This window comes from Lytechinus variegatus, chromosome 5 (assembly GCF_018143015.1).
Source record: "Lytechinus variegatus isolate NC3 chromosome 5, Lvar_3.0, whole genome shotgun sequence".
Lineage (NCBI taxonomy): Eukaryota > Metazoa > Echinodermata > Echinoidea > Temnopleuroida > Toxopneustidae > Lytechinus > Lytechinus variegatus.
In genome coordinates, this window is record NC_054744.1 from 47,806,253 (window position 1) to 47,832,002 (window position 25,750).

The 25,750-nt window shown below is 36.9% G+C and overlaps 1 protein-coding gene across 5 annotated transcripts; it reads left to right on the plus strand.

Moving 5' to 3' along the window:
- The first annotated feature begins 1,263 nt into the window (after positions 1-1,263).
- On the plus strand, positions 1,264-25,462 carry LOC121416331. Of its 5 annotated transcripts, none has more exons than XM_041609895.1 (9): positions 1,264-1,482; positions 13,910-14,138; positions 14,506-14,550; positions 15,585-15,671; positions 16,820-17,103; positions 19,532-19,603; positions 20,826-20,898; positions 22,258-22,504; positions 23,829-25,462. In XM_041609895.1, the coding sequence occupies exons 1-9, from the start codon at positions 1,357-1,359 to the stop codon at positions 24,085-24,087; spliced, it is 1,422 nt and encodes a 473-aa protein (XP_041465829.1). In that variant the 5' UTR covers positions 1,264-1,356; the 3' UTR covers positions 24,088-25,462. The 5 variants fall into 5 exon arrangements, with proteins under 5 accessions (XP_041465829.1, XP_041465828.1, XP_041465831.1 ...); XM_041609894.1 differs by lacking the exon at positions 1,264-1,482 and adding an exon at positions 7,066-7,557; XM_041609897.1 differs by lacking the exons at positions 1,264-1,482; positions 19,532-19,603 and adding exons at positions 7,067-7,557; positions 17,713-17,727.
- The last annotated feature ends 288 nt before the right edge of the window (positions 25,463-25,750 follow it).

The following is a 25,750-nucleotide window of genomic DNA, read 5'->3' on the forward strand; positions in this document are numbered from 1 at the left end:
AATAATATGGTAGGTTTTGAAAACTTCGGAGGCGGTGCAACTTACAACTACTCCCTCCCCATGCATACGGTCAAAAAATCGGGACGAGATTTTTTTATGGTTTTCACAAAGCTCTATCTTCAATTAGCCATTGTATCTTTTGATTCGTCATTCAGCATCCGGAGTCTGCAGCTATTGTGGGGGCTTCTTTTACTTTTCGTCACACCTAAGTATAAAGATTGTTTTTTACGACGATGTAAGATGTTTACAGACTTTAGAGGAAATAAATCTGCTTATAGCTCGTCTTTTGATGTAAAAATTTTGTCAAGAATCATAAGCAAAGGGATCAAAGCCCATAGTTTTTTAACGACCGATATGACCCCGGATCTTACCCAAACAAGACGGTGTTATTTTTAATCATTATCGAGTTTTTTCACATTGGATCTCTTATTCCAAGCCTATTCAAAGATGTTTTGAGAGGGTTCATTGTACATATATTTATATAGTTTGGCACGAGTAGATATGCAATTGATAGGCGTATTTCTGAAGTTTTGTAATTAGTTACTCTCCAGCAGATCGTTTTCGCATCATGCCAATAAATGCAATTGGCCGCGGTATTAGATTGTTACCGACCCCTTAACAGAACCGCTGAATATACCTCCATGTGGATTACGCCACATTCATTGTTCGTTATAACAAGTTTTATTACACCTAATCCCCTAATTTGAATATGAAAATTTCAACGGATCATCATAATCTAACCCAAGAGCGTGCTATAATGCAGTCACGTACTGGCGTACCACCACACTTTGCCTTATTTTATACTGTATTTACTTCATCAGCTGTTCTTGTTTTGATTCCATCCAAACTAAACTATGCTTCCTATTCACTTCGTAAAATACACTTTTCTGGGTTGAATTTTATGGTTGACTTGAAGAGAAGATCTCCATTTATCATCATCGACTACCATCCTATAAGGTATCTGGAATGAAAATACTTAACGTGCTTAATAAAAAGAAGGATATTCTTATAGGGAATCAGGGATGACACACAAGTGCACCAAACGAAAAAACAAGAAAGCACAAAGACAATCAAGATGATCGAAATCAGTATGTGAGAAAGGTGAAGAGCTACTTGACTTGCTTCTTACATAATAATACATGTCACATGATAATCAACAATACAATACGTAGTTGAGAGGATTAATCAAGTGGAGGAGAATGCACAGACCTATCACTTGGAAATAGTTTGTTGAATATGTATGGCACTTGTACCGAAAACTATGCATTTAGCATTTGTAAATTTGAACTCGAATGATACTTATGTATGCTGCAAGGTCTGAATCGTATTTAAATCGGAAGAGCAGGAACTGAAAGAATGGCTGCTGAATTGGCGTCATGTATGAGTCAACTTGAGGATACTTGTTCCAATTTGGTTGCCATTTTAGGAAAGAATCCCCAGACTCTCCCGATACTGAACTCTTACCAGACCATTGGCTCTCACGTAAGTACATCTTAAGATAAAAGTCACGTTTAGGAAGGAATGGAAGGTTGAATGGGGTAAGGATCGAGCAGGTCGATTCAAATCGATATCATGATATTCTACGAAATTCAACCCAAATCGGAAGTCTGTATAATTGACGTATACATGCCATTGTTATTTGGCTGATTCAGGTTGGAACACTGCAAAAACTCTGGTGTTGATTTAACACCAGCCTAATCTATATTATGTCCACACCAGAGAAGTGTTTAACAACACCGGTTTCGTTTTGTTCTAACACCAGATAGGTGATTATACAACAACAATAAGTACTAAATTAGCATCGGTTTGATTCCAAACTGGTGTTGTTTCAATACTTATCGGGTGTATACATATATAGATTCCGGTCTGATGTTAAATCAACACCGGAGTTTTTGTAGTGAAGGTACATTAACTCATATACAGACCATGTCAAAAAGTTGCAAATTTAATGATTTTGGACCTACTTTCAGTTCGGGTTCTTTTATTTATTTTCATTGAGCTCTAAAGTTTCTAAACAACACATTTTCATTATTGTAGGAATTCATTTCAAGTGCATTATCAAACAACAAATATTTCAAACAATGATAAGTTATATTATGTCTTTAAATGTTGATAAATGAAATTCTGGCGATTACCAGCCGTACAAGTGTTACGCAATAGAATTATAGCAACCCCATATCAATATCAAAGGATGAACTACATGTAGTTAGAAAAGATACATTTTTTTTTGTACAGACCTTAGACATGTTAGATATTCTGAGATATTGGGGTGGTTGCTGGAGATAGGATGAAGAAAGAAAAGTAGTATTATAATATAATCATAAATATCGATGTAGTTTAGGAAAATATAGTGTATAATAGATCAGACAAAAGGAAGATATACAAATCAAAGATAAGAGGTGTTTTAAAAAAGAGAACATTAATGATCAAGTGCCTGCATGCAGTGTGGCCACTGTTCTATCACATACACCCAATGCATGTTACCAAGGACGCAGACGTTCCTAGCAACAAGTTGTCACACGGATAGTTTCGTAGTTTGTCCCTAATGTTGAACGCGACATCGTGACATCTTAAAACAGTTTTTTTTATTTGTTGACGAAAGGATTTTCAAAGGCAAGTCAAGTATCTAAACGACATAAACGTAAAACACATATTTACATTGATCTGGGCAGTGTTGCCAAAGAAGCCCTATCCTGTTCAAATAAAACGACCGTGTGTATGCGCGGCGATTTTTATGAGATTTTGGGGGCCATTTATTTTGTTTGGGGGGAGGGTGACGGCACTCTCCCATAGCCTGCTGTGAAAAAATAGAAATTGAGGGAGGCACAGCATATTATCTTTCCATTCTTTCAAAAGTAAAAAAAAGCAATCTTTTCTTTTAAGACTAATATCGCATTTGCAGTTTATATCATTTTTTTTAATATTCCCTCCAATTAACATAATTGATTAAGAATGAATTAGCCATTTATATTTTTGTTTTACCACTTTCATATTTTTTCCACATGATATAGCAGCTGTCCTGTCATGCCTGTGATATGCATTTAGCATGTTTTCATTCATGATCTTGCTTTTCGTTAAATCTGTTGATATTACTATAATGTTTTATCTTGTTTACCCTTGTTGGAAGCACATTTTGAGTTGTATGGGTTTCTTTTTAGTTCATGCAGTATATTAATCGGATTATGATTATTTACGTCTGGGACCGACCTTTAACCTCACCATCCGAAAGACGCGACCGTGGGTCGAACCTCGAACCTCTGAATCACTCCCCTCATGCACCACAATGCCCAGTTACATATTCTGATAAATTTCATTAGGAAATTGACAAATTGTTCCGAGATTTTGTCATCAAATTTATCCCTTTTGTTTAAAAAAAATCAAGGACAATAGTCATACTCTGGAATGTTATTATAATGGAGACTAACGTATGTTTTTTGACAAGCAAATGCGGTTCTACAACAAGATTTGGTCTTCCAAACTAATCACAAAAGAGAAACCTATTCCTAGTGCTACAGATGCCTTGAACCATTTGGCAAACACGAACTGCACAAATGAAGTTCAATTGCTATTCTCTTGAATTTAGAATATAAAGTACAGTGAACATTTCATTAAACTTTCACGAACCCGAACTATAATTATTTGCATCGACGCACAAACGTAAAGGGTTATATACATTAATGATAATATAATAGACCCTGCCGGTAAATATGATCATATTAGTGGAGTAATCCTACCATGGTTAAGTTTCGTTCAAGGCCAATGATTAATTACTCTGAAAATGTTCTCCTCGTTTTCATTAAAATTTGTTTGCTATATCTTGCAATTGTATGGTATTTCAAAAGAAAACAATACAGTCGTGGTACAGCAATATGTAGCGATAGAAATGTTTGGTTCATAGCAATATATATATTTTTTTTATTCGTAATGATAATGCTTAAGGAATAAATGTTATTAAGATAATGAAGTACAGATAGGACGTATTCATTCTTTGTTCTACCTTGGGTACTTGTTGCTATGATTTCTAGCTGATTAGTTTCCTATGTTGTATCAGTGCTTAAAAAGAAGGATGGGGCGGCATTTCGTGTGTAAATGAAGTGAAATCTTCGTTGTTTTTATTTTTTGTATTTGTATTCCACTGTGGTATATAGAGTTGTATAATCCTCCTGATTGCAGTGAATACATAAATAACTGAAAAAGGGAAATGAAATTAAAGATGGGATGGGAAAATGCTTCTCCGATATAGAATAAACACACAACGAACGAAAGGGTCTTCATTTGTTTTTATTAACTATAACATAATGCATTGTGATGATTTATTTATTGATCTTTTAGGCAAATTATTTAAAATTCATCTAACGTAAGCAGATGCATCAGTCTGTAAATGTACACTGCGAAAACTCCGGTGTTTATTTACCGCCAGCCCGGAATATATACATGTATATGCCCACACCAGAGAAGTGTTAACACCAGTTTGTTATGGGTCTAACATCATGTTAACAACAATTACATTAATATGAAACAGCATAGGTTTGACTCCAAACTGGACTGCTAACACTTCTCTGGTGTGGACATAATAGATTCCGGGTTGGTGGTAAATCAACACCAGAGTTTTTCAGTGTACAGTGTATCGTTCTTTAAAAAACATAATGCCTATATGGAGTCAATTAACTAACAAAATATTTTAACTGCATGGGAACATATCAGCATTTTTATTAAGAATGCAGATAGAGCCATGTAAGTGTCAGTCGTGTGTAAAATTGTAAATTTTGTAATGCCATTTACTTGTTGAATAGTGATTCCTTGGAACGTTTATAATATTGATTTAGCAACCATATTATATCATGTAAAATGCTTTTACAACAATATTTTTTTATATATATACCACTGTCGAACATGATATATAGACATATGATGTTATACAAATATTATCGAAAAACCAATTGTAACATCGAATATTATCGATCTTTCTTGGTTGCATCGAGGTCAAACAGATCTATGTTATTCGTACAAATGTGTTTTACACGAGATAGTGTACCGATATCACCATCACCGATAACAGAAATCTTTTTACCCGCCAAAATAATTGTATGAAGCGCCGATGTAGTTTTATGAGGGAAAATAACTCGACTGTGTGTAGGCGAACATATTAACACCATATGATTCTTTGAAAACATCTGCTTCGGGTGCACTTCTGACGCAAAAAACTTTATGAATAATTCCTATATCATCAACTGCTGATGTCTTGATTTTTTTTTTGCGAGCTGGCCGTCTGCTCTCAGAGACGAGATCCAATATTCAACCTACATCTCCGCCATGATTCGAGTGTTGTCTTTTCCTGTTCGACACCTACCCCGTCATGATATCTGTATTTCATGCCGATGACTGACTGATGACACTTGGCTGTCTGTCGTAACATGTAGGTCCATGCTTGGAGTTGGATGAATTAAAATGATTTTTTTTGCAAAACACGGAGGGCAATAAAAGACGGTCTATAGAGCAGGATAATAATCTATTTAGCTCCACTGCGTACACGTTTTGTGAAGACTTGCAATCATTTTAAATTTACTGCATTATAAGCATAAACTATGTTTAGTATCATGTATAATCATACATGTACGTGTTTGCTTTGCTTGAAAAGAGACTATATTTTGATATTAAGTCAACTGGTGACATGTTGGCGGATATGCTTATTCAGCGACACTGTAAACACCACAGGCCTTACACGCCCCCATTTTATATTTCTAGACATTGAATTAATAAAACCAATCAATTAAATGATTCCAATCATATTCTGTTATAACAGATTAAAAGAAAAAAAAGTTTGTATATCAAACCTGTTAGAAAGCTTTAGCCATCTGATCATCATGATCAAGAGAAAATGATTTATTAATAGCTGTTTTCCTGGAATAGATTGAATAGATTGGATTTTCAAACATTGGGCTAGATTATTTTATGTGCAATTTGTTTTCTAAGTCGGTTTGTACGCAGTGCTCCATGTAGGGGTGGGGTGGGGGGGGGGGGGTGATGTGCTTCCGAGTAACAGCTATTATACGTTTATCACCCCTGACCAGCATGTAGCACTGCTCCATTCTGTATTGTTTCTTTTTACCATCTATAATGTCATCTATGCTTGTATCATGATTTGGTCAAATAAATAATAATAATGTAGACATTAGATTATAATTATGTAATACTTTTGTTTTTAGGTCTCAATAGGTGGCCTCGTTAGCGTTTGCATAATAGAGAAGTATATATCGGACATGAAAATTAACAACAACAACAACAACAACAACAACAAAACCTCTCTTCAAGAAGAGCTCTCAATGATGAACCAATTTGTTCATCAAATAATTTCATTTAGAAATAGTAGCTTTACATGCTCGGTTGAGTAATTGGCCGACGGAGAAACGACTTGAGTGAAATTAATTACTATTTTAAAGTTTGCAATTATAGGTAAAGTAGTTTTAAAAATTCTGAATCTACAGAGAGCATGACAAGGTGACGGGGATTAAATTTGGAAGACGGAGTGAGATGCGGGCTCCATGAAATTTGCTCCGACGACAATAATTTTTGCTCCGATTGAATACATAAAATATAACCTCAAAATCTAAATAAAACCGGATCCTTAAAATTCACATTAGTCTGAACAAAAAAAAAACTCTATTATGATCGTAACTATATAGCACTATGCCCTTTGAGATAATGACTCGAGCAAAATTAATGTCGCACGAGCAAATGCCGATTCACCGATATGGGGGGGGGGTGTTGAAAGTGGATGGAGGGGGAGAGACTCATCATTACCCCCAACTCATTCTTTCACAGAACGAACAAGTTTATTTTTTGAGCGTGTAAATGAGAAAACAAAATAAAAAGAGGTAATGGTGGAGGATTGCCCTGAACCATACCCCCTTGCATTCTCAAACATTAGTCAATTGTTACGTCACACTCGACTTGGCGGCACGAAGAATTGATTGAAATGGAGAGTGGAGAAGGATAATAAAGCATCAAAACGAGGAGGGGTTATTGTTAAATCCCTTTCAGGACGATAACAATGGGGTCGGCCATGGCTGCCTTAGCAACGGACGCGGTCCCGCATAAGACTCGTACATGTGCTATGTAGTACCGTATGTGTTGTGGGTTTCAGATTTCACTTAACTGTGGTAGGGGGTAAGGTTAGTCCCCTCCCAGAAGGTTGGATATACCTGAACTTGGACTTCTGGCCAACGAAGACTTTCTTCCAATGGATCCGTTGTGAGATCAGAGTATTTGGACCGTCGCCCCTGTTGACTTAAAGAGAAACATCTGTTGGTGCTTTCATTGGAACCATGTACACATAGCCAACGTCCCAACTGCTACTTGATATATCTATGCTTTGAGGTATAAGAAGGAGTTTTCCTGGGGTTCTAAACGGCAATCATCACCATGCCTATTTTAGCTAAGAAGAAGCTCTTCACTACTCAGTATTACGATGATTATCGGAAAGGAAAGAGAAAGCTAGTTCAGACTGGCATGCGGCCCAGCTCAGCCCATCGAAGGAACAACCCCCATCCCCAATCGGTAATACAATCTTATACCCCTTCTCGTGTGTTTTTAATGTATATAAAGTCTTGCTTACCTAAGGATTGGGATTTTAGAACGCTTAACTCTAAAGAAAGACAGGTTGTATTCCTATATATTTTTTGTATTCATAATCGAAAAGATATTGCTTTATCGACACTGATCGTGTTATTATGTGGTGCACTTTATCATACCGTCTGGCATGACTGGAGCTTGAATTTCATGAGACGATGGTGAGGATGATGATAAAGACGACTACATGTGATGCCAATCAGGGGCGGCGATCTGGGGGGGGGGGCACAGTGCCCCCTACTTTTTGAAGCCCTGAAAGACTGCCCTTTTTAACCAAAAATGCCCCCTCTCGAACATCTTCTGTGCCCCTTTCTTCCGAGAAGGACCCATTTAATGTTTAAGCAAGTGCCTTTTCTCGTATCAGTGCCAATTTTAACCAAAAATGTCCCTCACGAACATGTTCTGTACCCCTTTCACCTGATAAGGACCCGTTTTATGTGTAAGTGTCCTCTTGCCTTCTTGTAAGTGCCCTTTCTCGAATCAGTGCCCCTTTTTTACCCAAGACAAATGCCCATCACGAATGTGTTCTATGCCCCTTTTATACCTGAGAAGGACCAGTTTTATGTGTTAACGAGTGCCCCTTTGAAACAAGAAAACAATATCCTCATTTATGTTACTACTTAGGAAGGAAAAAACTTGTAAGAATAATCCTACGTGCCTTACGTTTCATGAGTAACGTGAGTGGGGTAGGTAAGCAGTTGCGTACAGATGGGGGAACCCCCCCCCCCAAAAAAAAGGATCAAAACCAAGAAAAAAAAGAGAAAAGGAAAGAGAGAAGCAGGGTGATATGATATTTTCTTCTTAATATTTTGTCAAAATCTATCACAGAATTTGATTTCCGTTGTTAAAATGTCAACTTTTTGCTCGCTCGCTTCGCTCGCAGCTTCTCATAAATTTTGTGTGATACGATATATCTATCTAGCCCCCTCATAATTCTGTGGCTTATTACACCACAGTAGATAAGTAATTTATTATTTGTTTTAAGACAGTGCTCTTTTCGAAAGAAAAGGTGCCCCTTTCCCCTGTGCCCCCCACACTTTCAACTTTTCTCCGCCGCCCCTGATGGTAGTGTTAAATAGTCTTGCATGGTGGTGATGAAGGTGATGGGGAAGAGGAGCAAGAGAAGATGATGAATATCTTGTCGATCATAATGAAGAAGACAAGGAGTGAGGCCTATATGATATTTCCTCAAGAAATATCTAGTCAATGATTTACTCCTCGGGAGGGTGAATGAATTTCACTATATATTAACAGTTAATTTCACTCGTTTTAAAGTGAAATTTATGTTATTCTTAAACGCCACTAGCAAAAGTGAAAGAAATTCACTCTTTGTTTTAGAGAGAGAGAGCACAAACTGGGATTAGAGGAATGGGCGTCAAAATGCCCCCCCATGAACAAATGATAGTCCTCTGCGCTGACAGTCACGATAGTTTATTTCCAATTCGTCTATGCCAATTCTTTTAATTGCTAACTCGTCTACTATCAGTTCGTCCACTCATCACATGGTAGTCTCATGCCATTCCGTTAATAACCAGTTGGTCCAATAGCCATTTAGTCCACATACCATTTGGTATAAATAGACTAAGGGCTAAATTGTGCAAAATGAAATGAAAATGAAACGAACATAAGACCAACTGGTAATGAGACGAAATGGTGATAGAGGACGTGATGATTGGGCCAAATGGATGTTAGGAGAATATTAATGGACGTAATCATGGCATTAGACTTAATGAAAGTAGACCATGTGGTGAGTAGATGAGTGGACAGTGGACGAATTCACAATTTACCGCCATGATGAGAGGGGTGGATAAAAAACCGGCAACGCATAATCAAGTATGGATGTGAGAGAATAAATTGAAGAAGAGGGGGGGGGGGGTAGACGTGTGTATTGTTTTGTCAATTATAACAAACACTCTATTTGAAACTGCAATTTTTCAATTTGGTATTCTGTGCCATTTCTTACTATAACGATAATTCCACCCGATATTCCATCTTATCAACGAATCATGGTAAACTGCTAAAAATATATTATCAATAAGTTTCGCAAAAAATATATATCACCTCTTCACATGACCAATCATGCTTTGTAATAAAAATAATAACGTTTTATTTACCAAGGGTAACCACTTCAGTTAGGAAACTGCTCTACATGTACCAGCGGGCCCTGCATAACATTATATGTTATTGTTACCCTCCAATCTAAACCATGTAAACGCTGAGCGCCTAGCAGCAAGAATTAGGAAGAAGGTCCCATTTTTATAAGTCGTATGACTCGGCAGATGATCGAACCCACGACCTCCCGTTCATGAGGCGGACGCTCCACCACTGAGCCATCATGTCCGGTTATATGTAGCTCTTGGAGTAATTTTTTCAATAATTATTTTTTTTTTCGATTCTGTTGTTAAACCTCTGTTGTTTAGAATATGCCAACTCGTTTTGGAATGATTAATTCATGAAAACTAGGACACCATTGATCCAATCACCCACCATCGTGGTTTTAACATCGTTAAACGAAATAAAAACGACTCCACATTAATCATATTTTAATGAAAACTGTCAGAGAATATTATGTATTCCTGCAGGTAATAACAGCTTCACAATGGCCAATTGTCTTTGAACAGATGGATACATTTCCTATCAATGGAGGCAATCCATACCCTGGTATACACATTAAACATTTCAGATTGCTACATTCATACATGTAATACGTGTTCCACTGCAGTATACGTTATTCTATTTCGACTGTACATTGAACAGAGTAATCTGAAATTCGTTTGTGAGATGAGACCCCAAACCAACTCGCTTGAAATTAGTAATTTAATTGACAAAAATAAAATGTGGCGACATCTGATGACAAATTTATTGAGAAAAAACTTAACATCTAAACCTTCAATAAAAACGCTATTCACTCCGTAACGTAAGGGAGGGGAGTAACCGAATTCTAAATATCAAGAGGCCGCACAGGAATGACTGCCCCCTATGATTGATATTTATTCAAGTAGTGAAAGAAAAAAAAATAGAAAAATGAAAATAAAAGAAAGAAGAGCATAAGGGGGAGGGGCTATAGGTCGTGTAGTCTATATTACCCCTGTAATTCAATTGAGAAAAAGGGTTGTCTCGCCGCCCTCCCCCTCCTACATGCATCTAAGTACCCTGGCGCCGATCTTGTATATGCATACTATAATAAACAAAACACCATTCTACATACCTATAGGTTACCCGGCTATACCCTTTTCTCGTATTTCAACAAAATACACATGTAAATATATTGTTATGCCGTTTATGTGTGCATTGCTCCAGAACTTTTTACAATATTACATAATTTCCAAGTGCCTCTCTTCATTCACTGTATTCAGCTTCAGGGGATGTCTAATCTTCTCTTAATTCGGATTATCATCATTAAATCCTGCGATATTTTATTTCACAGAAAAGAGGAATTAGTGAACGCGTTCTTTCTACCATGGACCTATTACGAAGTACATAGTGATAATGTTCTTTCAATACATGAAATTTGGCGAAAAATAAACCTGAGCAATTGCATCAAAGTTGTTCGTGTAATTTCTATAAAATTAATATATCTTGTATGAACAACGGCACCATCGAGTAGTTTTATCACTTATTATCAGCAGCTGCACACGCATTACCCTATATTATCCCAAAGCTTTTAATGTATACGGCAGAACATAAAGTACGTCATAAATTCTAATGAAATTTGTGATGAATAATTAAATGTTTAGTTGGAATTGACACTGACCTAACAATGGTCTTTTTGCAATTATAATGCTTTTTGCGGCTAGATGGGGGTCATATGGGACGGGGATGATGAGTAGATGAATTGGTAATATGCAAGTTTGTATCCTGTATATTGGTAGAATGGGCCCTTATTTATTTTGAATATTTCTCATTAGCACTTGCGTATAGATGGGGCACCGGGGGGGGGGGGGACTTGCCACCTACCAACCATCCCCCAAAATGTAATAAAGATTTATACCAAGAAAAAAGGGAAAACGAAGAAACTAAAGGGAAAAAAATGCAGTTGAAATGTGATATAGTTTCCTTAATATCATATCAGAATCTCTTTAACTGAAAAATTTAAAATATATTTTTTGCTCGCGATTTGTTTTAACTGCCCCATACACCATGTTCACCCTTAATTTCATAATTGCTTACTACATGTATTTGGTATTTCATTGATAATATTGAATTAAAATTTTCCTGTAAGTGGTCAAAATACATATAGAGTGAAACTCACAGGACTTTCCATGAAAAATATTGAAATGTATACACTCACTTGATTACAAGGTAGATTTCGGTTGTTATCAGGGCACTTTGATGGTCATAATCTGAACACTTATTAGTTGCTGTCTTTTGTTTAGTCAATCATCCACTATAAAGCAGGATAAGGTCATCGGCACCATTTTATTGGTTTAAAAATATTTCTAACGATATATGAGAATATTTACCCATATAAGTAGCCAGGACATCACAATTAAGAATCATAAAATATTAACCCCTTTGTTTGACAAGTACTCAAGAAAAATGGCAAATCGTGTGCGCTAAGATACCACACCAACAAACAGATAACACAAGCGATAAGTTGTCGTTAGCTACAGTAATTTCTTCCTTCTGATTTATACCAAAAATATATGGGCGTAGGTACTTTGGGGTATGGTATGTGACTGCTGCCCTCCTCCAAACATGACATTGGTATTTTTTGCTAAATCATTATGCTGTTCTTTTAGTATCATAATTAATCTTAACCGGTGAAATCGGTTTTCGGTTGGCTCGCTTCGCTGTCTCACATTTTTTTTCCCAAAGGGAGGGGGCATATCCGAAACCCATACCCTCCCATTAGATTCGCCTCACGACACCTCTGGGCAGATGTCCGATACTTTGTTTCAAAAACTTTGTATTATGCGTCTAAAGTATGTTATGTACATTTTGGTGGATCTTCTCATTTGTCTAGAATTGTCTTATTTCAAATCAATAAATTGACGATGGTTTCCTTCTGGGTCATGGAGACCAGAGGCCCATTGCAGAAAGAGTTGCAATCAATGGCAACTCTAAAAATCATGCGCAACTTGATTTTCAACCAATCAACAGCGCGCATTTGGGACTTACGATTGACTTTATGGCTTGCGTTTAAACGAAACTCTTTCTGCAACGGGCCCCAGAAGTTGTTGGCTTGTTCAGTTGAACAGCACTATTTGATTCCATTAATGACGGGATCAACCAATATTGATGTTCATTGACAAATACGATCCATCAAACCTCGTTCAATACAAAAAAAATGTCAAATTCATTGGTACTTTCCGATCTGTCAGACTGTCAGAGCAAGTGCATTATGGCCAACGTATCGATTTACATGACATAGAGACGGTCAATAAAATTCTTTTACATTTCAGTAATGTATTGTCATTCATTTATACCGGGAACGACGAACGTGAAGAGGTGGAAATGTATAACAATCGAACCAAGGTCAACTAAAAGTTTAGTCAAAGCCAGACGCGAAAATCGATGAAAATTAATCAAATTAATCAAGTAGCGGTGGGTCTCGGTACACAGCAGATGTAAATTGGACAACGCTATATACCCTCTCTGCAATATTGCTTTCTCTGCATCTCAGTCATGTGTATAGCTTGGACCTCAACCGATTAAACCTTGATCAATTTCAATTTAACAGTGCAAACACCCCAGCTACGATCCATTATCGATAGTTCGTTGAGTATTGATGAAATATCGGTCGGGGTGTGTGTGAACTCAGGGGGAGAATACGTTGCCTAGCAACAAGTGATGCTTTCCGGAGCGTAGAGCCATCCGAGTGTCTATACGCCCATTGTAAATTGACTAGCTGGGATAATATTTTGACAAGACTTCAATTTTTTGTTCACTGAGCTACGTGCATTACAAAATTTTCTAGTTGTAGAATTTTGTCATTGAGTGATGGTTTTGATGATTGGATACATTTTATGTTTGAATAATGAAAGCAGTGTACACTAATCATGTTCCCATGAAAGTTCACTTGAAATAATGAAATTATCATGAAATGATCATTACTATGTGCGGGAGAGCAATGATCAAATGACCAGGTTTTACATATACTCACAGACGTCGCTCCGATGTAAAAGCGGAACATTATACCCAAATTATCATTCAACTCTATAAATCATTTCGTAGAAATGATTCCAATATGTTTATATCAAGTAAAGAATACCACATAACCAGTCATTCCAATGATCATAACCTTATTTTTTTTTTCCTATTTATGTATCGCGTGTAGGACTTTCTTGAGCCCAAGAACATAAAGGAACAAGATGCACAGATGGCCTTGCAGCACCGGGTCCAGAGGGCGGTCCAGGACTATGTCCTCAAGTCCATCGGAGAAGGCAAGCTCAACAACATCAAGAGGATAATGGAACACAGAGAGTACCCACAACTCACCCAGTCTCTCCCTGCTAGACCCGGCGGTCAAGGACCTGGGATTAGTATACATCCCAATCAGCCAAAACGTAAGGAACATTCTTATAGATGAGGGGGGGGGGGTGAAGGGGTCCATCTCAACACTGGGAGTATGTATTTGGGTTTTTTCCTAATCGACTTTCTTTGAAGAAATATTGCAAATACAGTCGTTCTTGAATCTTATACCTCAAAGCTTGTAGAAGTCCACTACCTTTTCGAGTCCTACTGCCTTCGTTGACCGTCGAATGTTGTTTTTAAAAACGCGTCTATGTCTTGGGTTCTACAAGCACGGGAACGAACAATTTCAAATTCTGCTCAATCGACTTATAACTTTAGTCGGTTACATTATACATGAGTTGTTCATTCTTGAGTCTTTAAATATTTATGTCTATGACTTTCTTTATTTTTTACCGGAAGATAATTTCAAACAATGGATTATGAGGACTAGAAAATACTCTCGTGGTAAGATAAAAATTATAGCATTGTCCTTTCTACCTTTGGACTGAAGTCTGTTGATAAACCTTGGATAAGCACAGTTACGCACGGTTAAAGACCTTTCTCTGTTTTATTCTAGTTTCTTTGAAACGCGAATCACATGCATTAACTATCTGGTCACAAAAAATAAAAAATATGCATGAAAATTGGGGCATTATGATGGGGAGACACGCACACTACTTTTGCACTATCATCGAACTTTCACGAATGAGTTTGGACGGTTACTTCACGGTGACACTGGTGATATTCAAGGGGAGCACACATCTCATTTTAGAGACATATTTACGATTGAATGTCATCAAATTTGTTCTTAGTATATAAAAAGAGCCTATGAAACTTTGAGAAAAAATGTCTGTTCTGGACCAAATGTATCTATGTACACTTAGATAATCAGATTTGAACACCAATGGTTGGTACCATAGCACCACCACAAGGGTTGCTAATGAGTAAAATTGTGCATATATTATGTAAGGGTGTAAAGCAGAAAAACTTTAATGAATCGTAAAATAACATGCACCCTTAAAGTGCAAATTTGTACCTATTGGGTGCAAATGATAGGCAAAGTGTGCATTTTGGACCCTTTTATCAGAGTTTCAATTATAGGGTGCTAACACAGCAAAAACTGTGGTGTTAACTGGTGTACATAGGGGACCACACCAGTTATTTTACACCGGTGTTAAATTGGTGGTGTTAGTTTTACACCTATAGGTGCTATTACAACACCTGTTGCTGTTACATTTACACTCTTTGGTGTTACGTTTAATATCTAGGGTGTAATTTTAACACCTCAGGGTGTGGTCCTCTATTAACACCATTTGGTGTCAGTTTTAACACCGCAGTTTTTTACAGTGAACCTGCACCTTTGTTTCTAAAGTGGATACGGTTATTCTGATTTGATGGTGTCGCTCTGTGGGTCTGTGCACATTATTTCCCAAGTAAACGTTATCGGTGTCAAATGGTATTGTAAATAATAGACTGTATTTTTTCCAATTTTATTTTAGATATAGATCTGGACGGGTTCATTAAATCATCATTGAACATTCTTGAAGAGGGCCAACGTGCTGATAAGAAAGAATTGAAACGAGAAAGTAAGTAACATCATCACGAACATGATGAATCAGTATGTACAGATAGGGTGAATACGCTCAGATAATTGCTCACAACATATTCCACCATCTTTGATTATGTTGGAAAAACAAGTTTAACGAAACAATCAAGGCAAGGATATGAAGCAAATACTATCTCTCGCCTTTCTCTGGCACTTATCTTATTCAATTATTTTCTATTTTCTGTTTTGATTATGTGAAAGATTTTGGCCCATCCTATCCAGTATTTTCAATATTTAAAAGTGAAAATGATTGTTTTTGACATCTTTAACGGGACGTTAAATATCATGGTGAAGGGAACTAGAGAGATAAAAACAATTGACTGCCATAATTGTCTTTGATAATCTATACTGTACTGTGCCATCACTAGTCAAAGATAGTCTACAAATGTAGACCCACATCTGCAGTGTGTGTACCTCAGCTGCTTCAACGAGTCTGCATAGCAGACTAGGTCTACTGAGGCTGCAGATGTGGAATGGCTCGCTGCGCTCACGCTGCGCTCACCCTTTCAGGCTGGTTTGCTTCGCAAACCAGTAGCAGATACCACCTCACGAGCCATTCAGAGTCTGCATAGCAGACTAAGTCAAAGATAAACATAAACAACACCCATTTCGAAAATGATAAACGACTTATACCAACATTGTTACATAAAAGAAATATGACTAGATACCGAAATTCCCGTTAAAGGGTCCTTAACACCCCCAAAAATGAAGTGCTAATTTAGCACTTAATGGGCTTGTACAGCTACAGCCGGGGTAATATCCAAGTCCTTTGGAAGCGCATAGACATGACAGAGACATTCAAAATGTGATATGCCATGTATGCGCTATACTAACAAGAACTTTATATTATTATTGCATAGTGACTGTACTTTGAGTGCTGATTTTCTAGTTCATATTTGAATGACTAAATCAGCACTTACAAGCCCATTAAGTGCTAGATGAGCACTTCATTTTTAGAGTATAGATATTCAGTTATGAGCAGATTTCTGTAGACTAATAACATTTATTTGAACGTCGCGTCGTCTCAAGTTTATAATTTCAGTGTTATCATATTGACTATTGAAATGCTCACGAAAGTGATGGATTGATGAAAACTTGTTGACTTATCTTGTTTTCATGATCATATAGGAGGGAACCATTACAAAGCTGCTGCAAAGACCTACGGGCAGATACCTGCCACGCCCCGTCCCCCATCAGTCAAATTCCAGAGCACTACCCCTCGCAAACCCCTCCTAAACCTCAGCACACAATCCATGACAGGAGGGAAGACAAAACGCACCCATACACCACCCACCCCACCCCTGCAGGCAAGAAGATCGAAATCAGTTGCATACGAGGCACAAGCTGCTGCGTTGGCTGGGTCAGATGAACAGAGACCGGTGCTCTCTAGATCCAAGACAGCTCCAGGACAGGTAAAGCAAGGCTACGATTAAAACACAAAACTAGAAAACAAATTAATGAATTATGATATTCTAACATCAACAATACCTCAACTTTGCTGTGGATAAAGCATGTAATTCAAAACACATAATTAGTGATTGACAAATAACGTTTAGGCGGTCAGATCATGGACCTATTACAAACAGAGACCGGTGCTCTCTAGATCTAAGACAGCTCCAGAACAGGTAAAGCAAGGCTACGATTAAAACACAAAACTAGAAAACAAAATTAATGAATTATGATATTCTTACATTAACAATACCTAAACTTTGCCGTGGATAAAGCATGTAATTCAAAGCACATAATTAGTGATTGGCAAATATTCTCATCATACATATTACCCTTGAGAATAGAAACACAATAATCTTAATGTTACCCTATCGCATTTATTCAATAACTCCTAACACAATGTTATCCGTCGATATCGATTCAAGAAATAATTGACATTATGATTATGATTGACAAAATTTACTTTTTATGGTATATTTTATGCCAAGTTTCCACATCAAATTAATCATTAATCCACATTCACGTTTTTATTTCTTCTCTTTTTAATGTCTCACAAACTTTGGTCCTCACAGGGAAAATTCTTATTGGTAATTTTTTTCTTCAAAGTTTCTTGTTTGCCTTTTATGAATTTGGCGCAATTATTCCCTTTTCGGTATATGCATTCTCGGTTTGAATTATTGGTCTATAAACGGGAAAATTGTTTCACCTGTATATAGGCAATTGCACCTTATTCTTTTGGTACTTTGTAGAACATTCTTGAAATTAAAAACCACATTCTCAAAAGTGTGATAGACTACATACTATTTTCAAATGAACTATCCTGACAATGTGATTGTTCTTGCTGCAGTTGATTTAACTCTTTTGTGGTGATGGGACTTAAAATCACTCTTGAAAACTATATTGTGTTAAAATCTTAAAAGCAATCTATTTAAAGGGGAATGAAACTTTGGAACAAATAGGCTTGTGTCGAAGCAGAAAAATCAAAGAATAAGAAGATAGAAAGTTTGAGAAAAATCGGACAAATAATGAGAAAGTTATGAGCATTTGAATATTGCAATCACTAATGCTATTTATATCCTTAAATTGGCAATGCGACGAGGATGTGTGATGTCACATGTGAACAGCTTTCCCATTGATGGACTATAAAATACCCCCAAATGTCTCTTTTTGCTTTTTCTTATCTTGTTTATGGTGACACAAACTCGTTATCCATGATGTATTATTTAAAAATCTGTATTACATGCCCTCCTAAAGAAAGAGCACATGCATGATCTACTGATAGATGTGATAAAAGAGGCAGTTTAAGTGAAATATATACTAAAGTAATGGGGAGAGTTGTTCACAAGTGACATCACACATCTTTGTTGCATTGCCAATATGAGGATCTCCATAGCATTAGTGATCACAATATTCAAATGCTCGTAACTTTCTCAATATTTATCCGATTATTCTCAAACTTTCGTTGACATGTTTCTTTGAGTTTTCTGTTTTCACACAAGCTATCTTGTTTCAAAGGTTTCATTCTCCTTTAATGTCTATTTCACAAAATATTAAAATAATTCAAATCTTAGCAGGACTCCATCGGTTCATGAAGGCCTTCAATGAATTCGAATCACTGAGTCACTACTAATAAACAACCCAATTAACTGTAAGATTTGATACAACCGGGTACAGATATCAAACATGACATATAGGCAAAGGTAGATTTCATATGAATAAAACCAAATCAGAAGAGAAACAAAGCATCATTGTGGATTTTTATGTTTTGTAAGTCTGGATCACTCAATATCCAGACATTTTTCATCAGTTAAGACAATATACGTAAAGGAATTTGAATTTTCCTAAAGAATACATGTAGTTTGAGACAACAAGGCCCCGTCTTACAAAGAGTTACGTTTGATCTGATCAACCTCAACTCTATGGAAATCCATCAATGTCATATTTTTTTGCAGGAAAATTGCACAATGTCCTTTGCAGAGAGGAGCAAACTAATGTTTTAAGAAAATAAGATGTATGAAGATACATGTCTATAGGAAATATTTGAACGATCATGCATTTTAGATGTTGGCGTTGCTGGCTTTCCATAGTTGTGGTTGATGGGATCAGTCCCAACTCTTTGTAAGACGGGGCCAGGGGCCCATTGCAGAAAGAGTTGCAATCAATCACAACACTCTAGAAATCATGCGCAACTTGATTTTCAACTAATCAACAGCGCGTATTTGGGACTTGCAATTTCTTTACTTGTGTTTAAACGCAACTCTTTCTGCAACGGACCCCCCGCAGGAGGTCATTTTCGAGGATGCAGGTTTATGGGCATGGTGGTGACGAATTCTTCTTTGATCTTAACATTCCTTGTTTGTGTGTGTGTTTTAACTTGCACTCTACTAACAGGTTGAAATGGTTGGTAAACATGGTAAAGAGAACAGAAATGAAAAAGAAGACGAAAAGGCGGTTAAAGAATCGGTAAGTTAAGACAGTATCAACGATGTCAGAATCCAAAGAGAACTAGGGTCCGTTGCCTAAAACTTACTGATGCATTTATCGAAATGGAAACCCAATAAACTTAATATAGGCCTATGTCATGCTGATCTTTCTCAGTCAATTTAATGTCCTAAAGACGTTAAGATTAATGTAAATTAATGACGATTTCTTATGGAACGGGATAAAGTTGTGCTTAAGATGGCGCCTTTGACGCTCTTAGTATATCTAAGGTGTGAAATAACCCATAGCAGTTGTCGTTTCTAAATAATTCAAATTCAAATTGTTTTCTTCATTTCATTTTCAGCTCAAGTCATGTTCCACTAGATCGACAACCTCAAATATTTCTATTTCTCCCCATAAAAGTTTGTCCATGTAATGCAAACGATGACTTGAACCTGCCATCTTTCGAATTATTTGATAACAAAAACATGGAAAAAAACATTCCGCTACTGAGATTTTCCTTCTATGTGTATCAATCAATATTATTAGTCATTGTCTATTGTGAGGTTTTCCTAATCAATATTGTCTCATCAATTTGAGCGCGTTGTTGTCGCTCAGGACAACATTAACAAATTTACTATATACTTTCACTTCATGATTCTCAGTATAATGTAACATTTGGAATAGTTTCCGACTGTAAACCGTTCCTGTAGTTCATTGTTATTCCATCGCTCTTATAAATATCGAGAAATTGATAGGATTAAGCAAAAAACCCACATTAATGCGATGCTTTCTCTTCTTATGTCATGTAATGAGTTGATTCGCGTTATATCAGCATTTAGATTTATATACATGAAGCCCGTTGACGTTTTGTCACTGGCTTGCAGATTGGGGTGACTTAGAGTTAATTACTTGACCCCCCCAAAAAAAAATGCACAAGCGAGAAATAATAAAAATAAGAAGTAAATAAGAAAACGAAATGAAAAAGGTTACAAGATGCAGATCGAATGGTGAACATTACGTTCATATACGTTATAATATTTGATTTTTGACTCGATACGCCACTGTACGTTGTAACGGTTCATAGCTTTGGTGTGCTTGACAGCGTTTTACATTCTTAAGATGCCCATTCTTTAATTTTACCTTCATTTTTAATATGCCCATTCTTTAATTTTACCTTTCTTACAATAAGTGTCGTTAAATTGTTGTCGGTTAACTATAGCTTTCCTAAAATATGTCCATTTATTTTATTTTATCATTTCAGCTTCCGGTTGCACCAAAGTCTGACAACCTAGCCCCAAGAATGAAGGCTTGGGTCGAGGGAGCCACAGATTTCGGTAGGTTTGAACTCCATCTTCAGTAACTACAATAATCCATCTATACCCAATTGGGCATCTAGCAGGTTAAAGGGAAAATAAAACAATTCGGACGAGATCTTGTGTGAAAACAGACAAAAATCACAAGATCAATGGAAGTTTAAGAACCGTATATTGGAAAACAATAAGAACGTTATGAGCATTTTAACTTTTAGATCGCTAGTGTTATGGACATCCTATATGGGCATTGCGACCAAGATGTATGATGCCACACTTTCCTCTCTCCCATTGCTTTTGTGGTATGTTTTTACTTACTCACTCTTAATCAAGTCTTTTCTATCATTGCATTCAATCTAAATGAATACGTAGTTCAGGTGTTCTTGTCATTTGAGGACATGCGGTGATAGAAGTGTCACAATTTATATCACGGACACAGAGTTTGTCCTATCATTAGAATGAGCAGAAATATACGTTGGGTTAGGTGGGGGGGGGGGGGGGGGTGATGCGTTGCTGTGGTAACAACACATGTAGCTGATCCATGGGAACTCTTGATGATTGATAATTGTTTCAGAATTTAGACAATCTCGAATGTATGCATCGATGTAATAACACACTAACGGTGTATCATGGCTAATAATTATATTAAAAAAAAGAAAGTTATTTTTAAACATTTATTCATGTTCGTCTCGTAAGGTTGTTGTGATATTGTTGGGATATTAGTAAACTACAATGAAACTTCTAGTTGAGCAAATAACAATTGCTTTAGTTTGAGGGGTTTGTTTGAAATTTCAAAATCATGAACCAGTCGATGTCACTTGATTTCCAGCAAGTGCCAGACATAAATCTTTGGGCTTTTGTAAAGAGGGCGCCCTCCATGCGATTGGTTATCGATGTTGCGTCCTTGATGATTCTCGTTTGACAATCGTACCCCTTCTGTGACCAGTTCAATAAATAATAGACTAAAAACCATTCCCTTACCGCGAACGACATGACAATGACATCTTTCCTTTGTCCAAAGTTGTTAGTCAATACCATACCGCAGGTGAAGGGTCTCTTGTTGGTGTTGCTTAGGAGTTATTACCTTACCAACTACCACCAAGTCAACACAAGTATTTTTCTTGGTTAGTCGGGAAGGATTAAAAAAAAATGCCGTTCCAGCGTGTCAAAGTTATTCCAATTAAAGGTAGGATTCCATGCAAATGCAAATTTATAATTACTCTGTTGTAATACTTATAATTTTTTATTGATCTGTTAATGTTTTAATTACTTAGAAGGATCATTCACTAGATGAACATATTGTTTGTTTCCTTTTATTTCATGAATTACATTAAAGATGTTCATTTTAGCTTACTGTCCATCCCCTCTCCCTTTTTCTTGCAGAAAAAGATGTGGCATACAACATGCTTCAATCTCTCAATGGCAACCAACCCGTTCCTCGGCCAGCAGCCCCTGCAACCTCTATGATGAATCAGGGTCGGATGGGGCCAGCTAACAGCAGAGTCCCAGCAGCCACACATGTCTATGTTCCACCTTCACCAGCCCCTAGACAACCAGTACCTAACAGAAACGGAAGAGATGACACCCAGGTCCAGGCCTGGATGAAACAACTTAGAGAGAAGCTAGAGCTGTGAGTATTTCTTTCTATATTAATATGCCTGGTAATTGTTGTAACGGTTTGTAATGTTGCTTGCATGTGTCTCGATTCGAAATTCACATTTTGTTCTAGCGTGACGAGAAGATAGGATAACTTGATAATGCACGATTTGTTAACTTAGTTCATATTGCCTTTTCTTCATTGTCTTCGTCCAAAAGAATGAAAGAGAATTCGAAACTGACAGATTTGTCTATACTTGAATCACGAAGATGGAAATGTTCAACAAGTTCTTGATATAATAAACTTGATTCCCGCCAAAAAGGGGTAAATTTGACGACTTCATAATTCTTCCTTATTATTTTCGATTGCAGAGGCGATAGAAACAATATTAGCAATATGATAACTAATTATTTCTTTATGAATTGTAATTGAAATACCTGATGATTTTCTTTTTCCTTTCAGCAGTTCAGTTTTTAAAGATATTTTTTAAAATTAATTTACGGGCTTGAAGTAATACTTTATAACTTCATTTTAATAGAAATCTAATTAGGATCATCCCGTCAACCTTCAGTTTATGGCAATTGTCGTTACTCCTGGTATACCCCGGGTATAGACCTTCCCCCTTAGGAATCGGCTTATTAGAAGAAATGTATTCTAGAAGTAGAGCAGAAAGAATCATGATTACAGTCAGCCAGACAATCGATATCAACCAGGGACCATAATGGATAACCAAATCTATTGATCGCTTTCTTTGTCTGACTCTCTACGTACACGCGTCTTGAACTCTCTGAACCTACAGCCTTTGGTTGATGAATGGTTTTTTTTAATGATCTGGGACAGTTCTTTCCATGTTTGTTTTGTTGTAATGAGATATCGTTCACTGTCACTTTCTGACATGCATTTCTTATCATGTTATTAAGTTGTTCAGCAAGACTAAAAGGAACTGTAGGCATGTATAGCTATAAAGTATAAAGTTGTGGAGTTATGGTCGTCTTCGCTATCGAAGGACGAACATCGTTATCATAAAGTGTTCTGACCATTTTATACTTAGGTAATTTGAACAACGTCATGGAAGTAATTATGGTCGACTGTCAAATATCGTATATAATTGATTTTGTTTATATCTATATTTGCTAATTTATTGATATCTTGAATATGTCAAACTGTCACTATCTATTCGCTCACCATTATTATGAACATGATGAAGATCGGAAGTCTTTTTGTTCTCATGTAAAACTCGGTCATTTTTTCGACAACTTTGATCTTCCTCCATAACCCTTACAGAATACTAAAAAGATACTCATTTCCACAAATCTAATTTAGCGGCAAATGTTTTCTTTATCCTCTGTAAACCCAGGCAACAACCAGGTCTGGACATCCGCCAGCTCCCCAAGTCCTTAGCAGCATCCCACCCACAAGCCCCTCGGAAGAAGAGGGTCACCCTCCCCGAGGAGTACCGACACGAGAATAGCCATTTTATGATGACGAAGCCGACATACCGACGTCATTTTATCATCGCACCTGATTGGGTCTCTGAGAGGACATCTCATCGTCGACTTCAACAGCAGGGCTGGGCTAGGAAGAACCGAATCGGTAGTCAAGGTGTAGGCTATTGAATCGACGGTTTAACATCCTAAGATCTTGGTCACACTAAACAAGCCAACTACAAACCGATCATTGTAACGTTATAAGGTTATATCTGCATCATTAGCCTATATATTTTCGGTCGCACTAAGAATTCTGGGCACCACCAAACCCACAATTATCATGTAAAACCAAGGCATTGTGAAGTTGGTGGTCTGGTTTAACTCCTGTTGGTGTGACTGAGGTCTTCATCGATGTTTTTTCTGTTATACTGTAATGTTGTAATTGAGTATCATGACACATAAACTCTAAAATTTACAAATGCTAAAATGGGATCGGACCTGACTACAGGGAAACCGGTTATCATTCGGTATGCTATTCGTAGTCGAATGGTATTATTTTGATTGCGGCCTTTGAAAGTGACTGCATAGCGTGCAGTTGATTGTGTCATGGCACTTATTTTGTTTTACAGTAATTCATCCTTGTTTTAGTTTTGTTTCCTTGCGTTACCCATAAAGCGGCAAACTTTGGAATGAGACAACGGAATTTATTTCGGAAATTTGATATGAGGGGTTAGAGGTTGTGGTTGATAGAACAATCATTGATGGGAAATGTTCCCATGTTCCTAAAATGCGAGAGTACAAAGCGAGGGAATAGCATTTCGGTTTGGGGTAGTGATAATTGTATTGTTTCTCTTCCTTTGTGTTGTGGTAAAGAAGAGTGCATGTATTTTCAATCGCAAGGCGTTGTAATATTGGGTGATAAACCAAGTTGTAGACCTCTTCAATTACAAGAGGTTTTTTTTTCGCTCCAATGGAGTGTGGTTGAAATTATTTTTGTGATCATTTGAATTATGTCAAGTTGGGCAAGTGGGGAGGGGGTTACTTCTCTTTACTATGTGAATAATAACATAAAATGTTATGCAGGGCCCGCTGGTAGAGCAGTTTCCTAACTGAAGTGGCTACCCTTGGTAAATAAAACGTTATTATTATTATATGGTGACGGAAAAACAGACAGCATGTCGCTGCCAAAATACATGGGCCAGTAAAACGACGGTTTTATTTCAAATCAATGGGAAATATGAAACATAAATGTCGTTTGAGAAAACTGCGAGTGGAACTGTCATCTTAATTGACCAATGTCATTTTGTTACCAGCAGGTCTTGACGTACAAGTCATAAAAAATATCAAATAAATTGAGTGCAATGTTTAGTCGCCAATTTATCATGTAAATACTTCACCTGAAAAATCATTAAATCATACTGTCATATCGTCCTCTAACTTATTAATTATGAGTAAATGAATTTTCAATGTTTTGTTTTCATATTTAAGGATTATATACTTTATATTATGGTATTTAATAACCTTATACAGTATCAAACTCCGTCCTTTTCTGAATATACGCAATCTTTACCTGATCTTTCATTTTTTTAGTTATTAAGCATGTTAAGTATAAATTGTATTTATCAAGTAACAACTGAAATGAGAAAAAAGTATTAGCAGTTGAACCCTAAAAGGACTGGGCTATTTGAGATCTATTTAGGACTGGGGGGGGGGGGGCATGATGGCCCCCTTCTGATCTCGGCCACCGTCCGTGCGATCGTGCCGAAATTTGGCACGCACATTCCTTACACCACATTAACTACAAGATAGTATAAAAAATCTGAAAATAATAATTGTTTTTATTTATTATGAA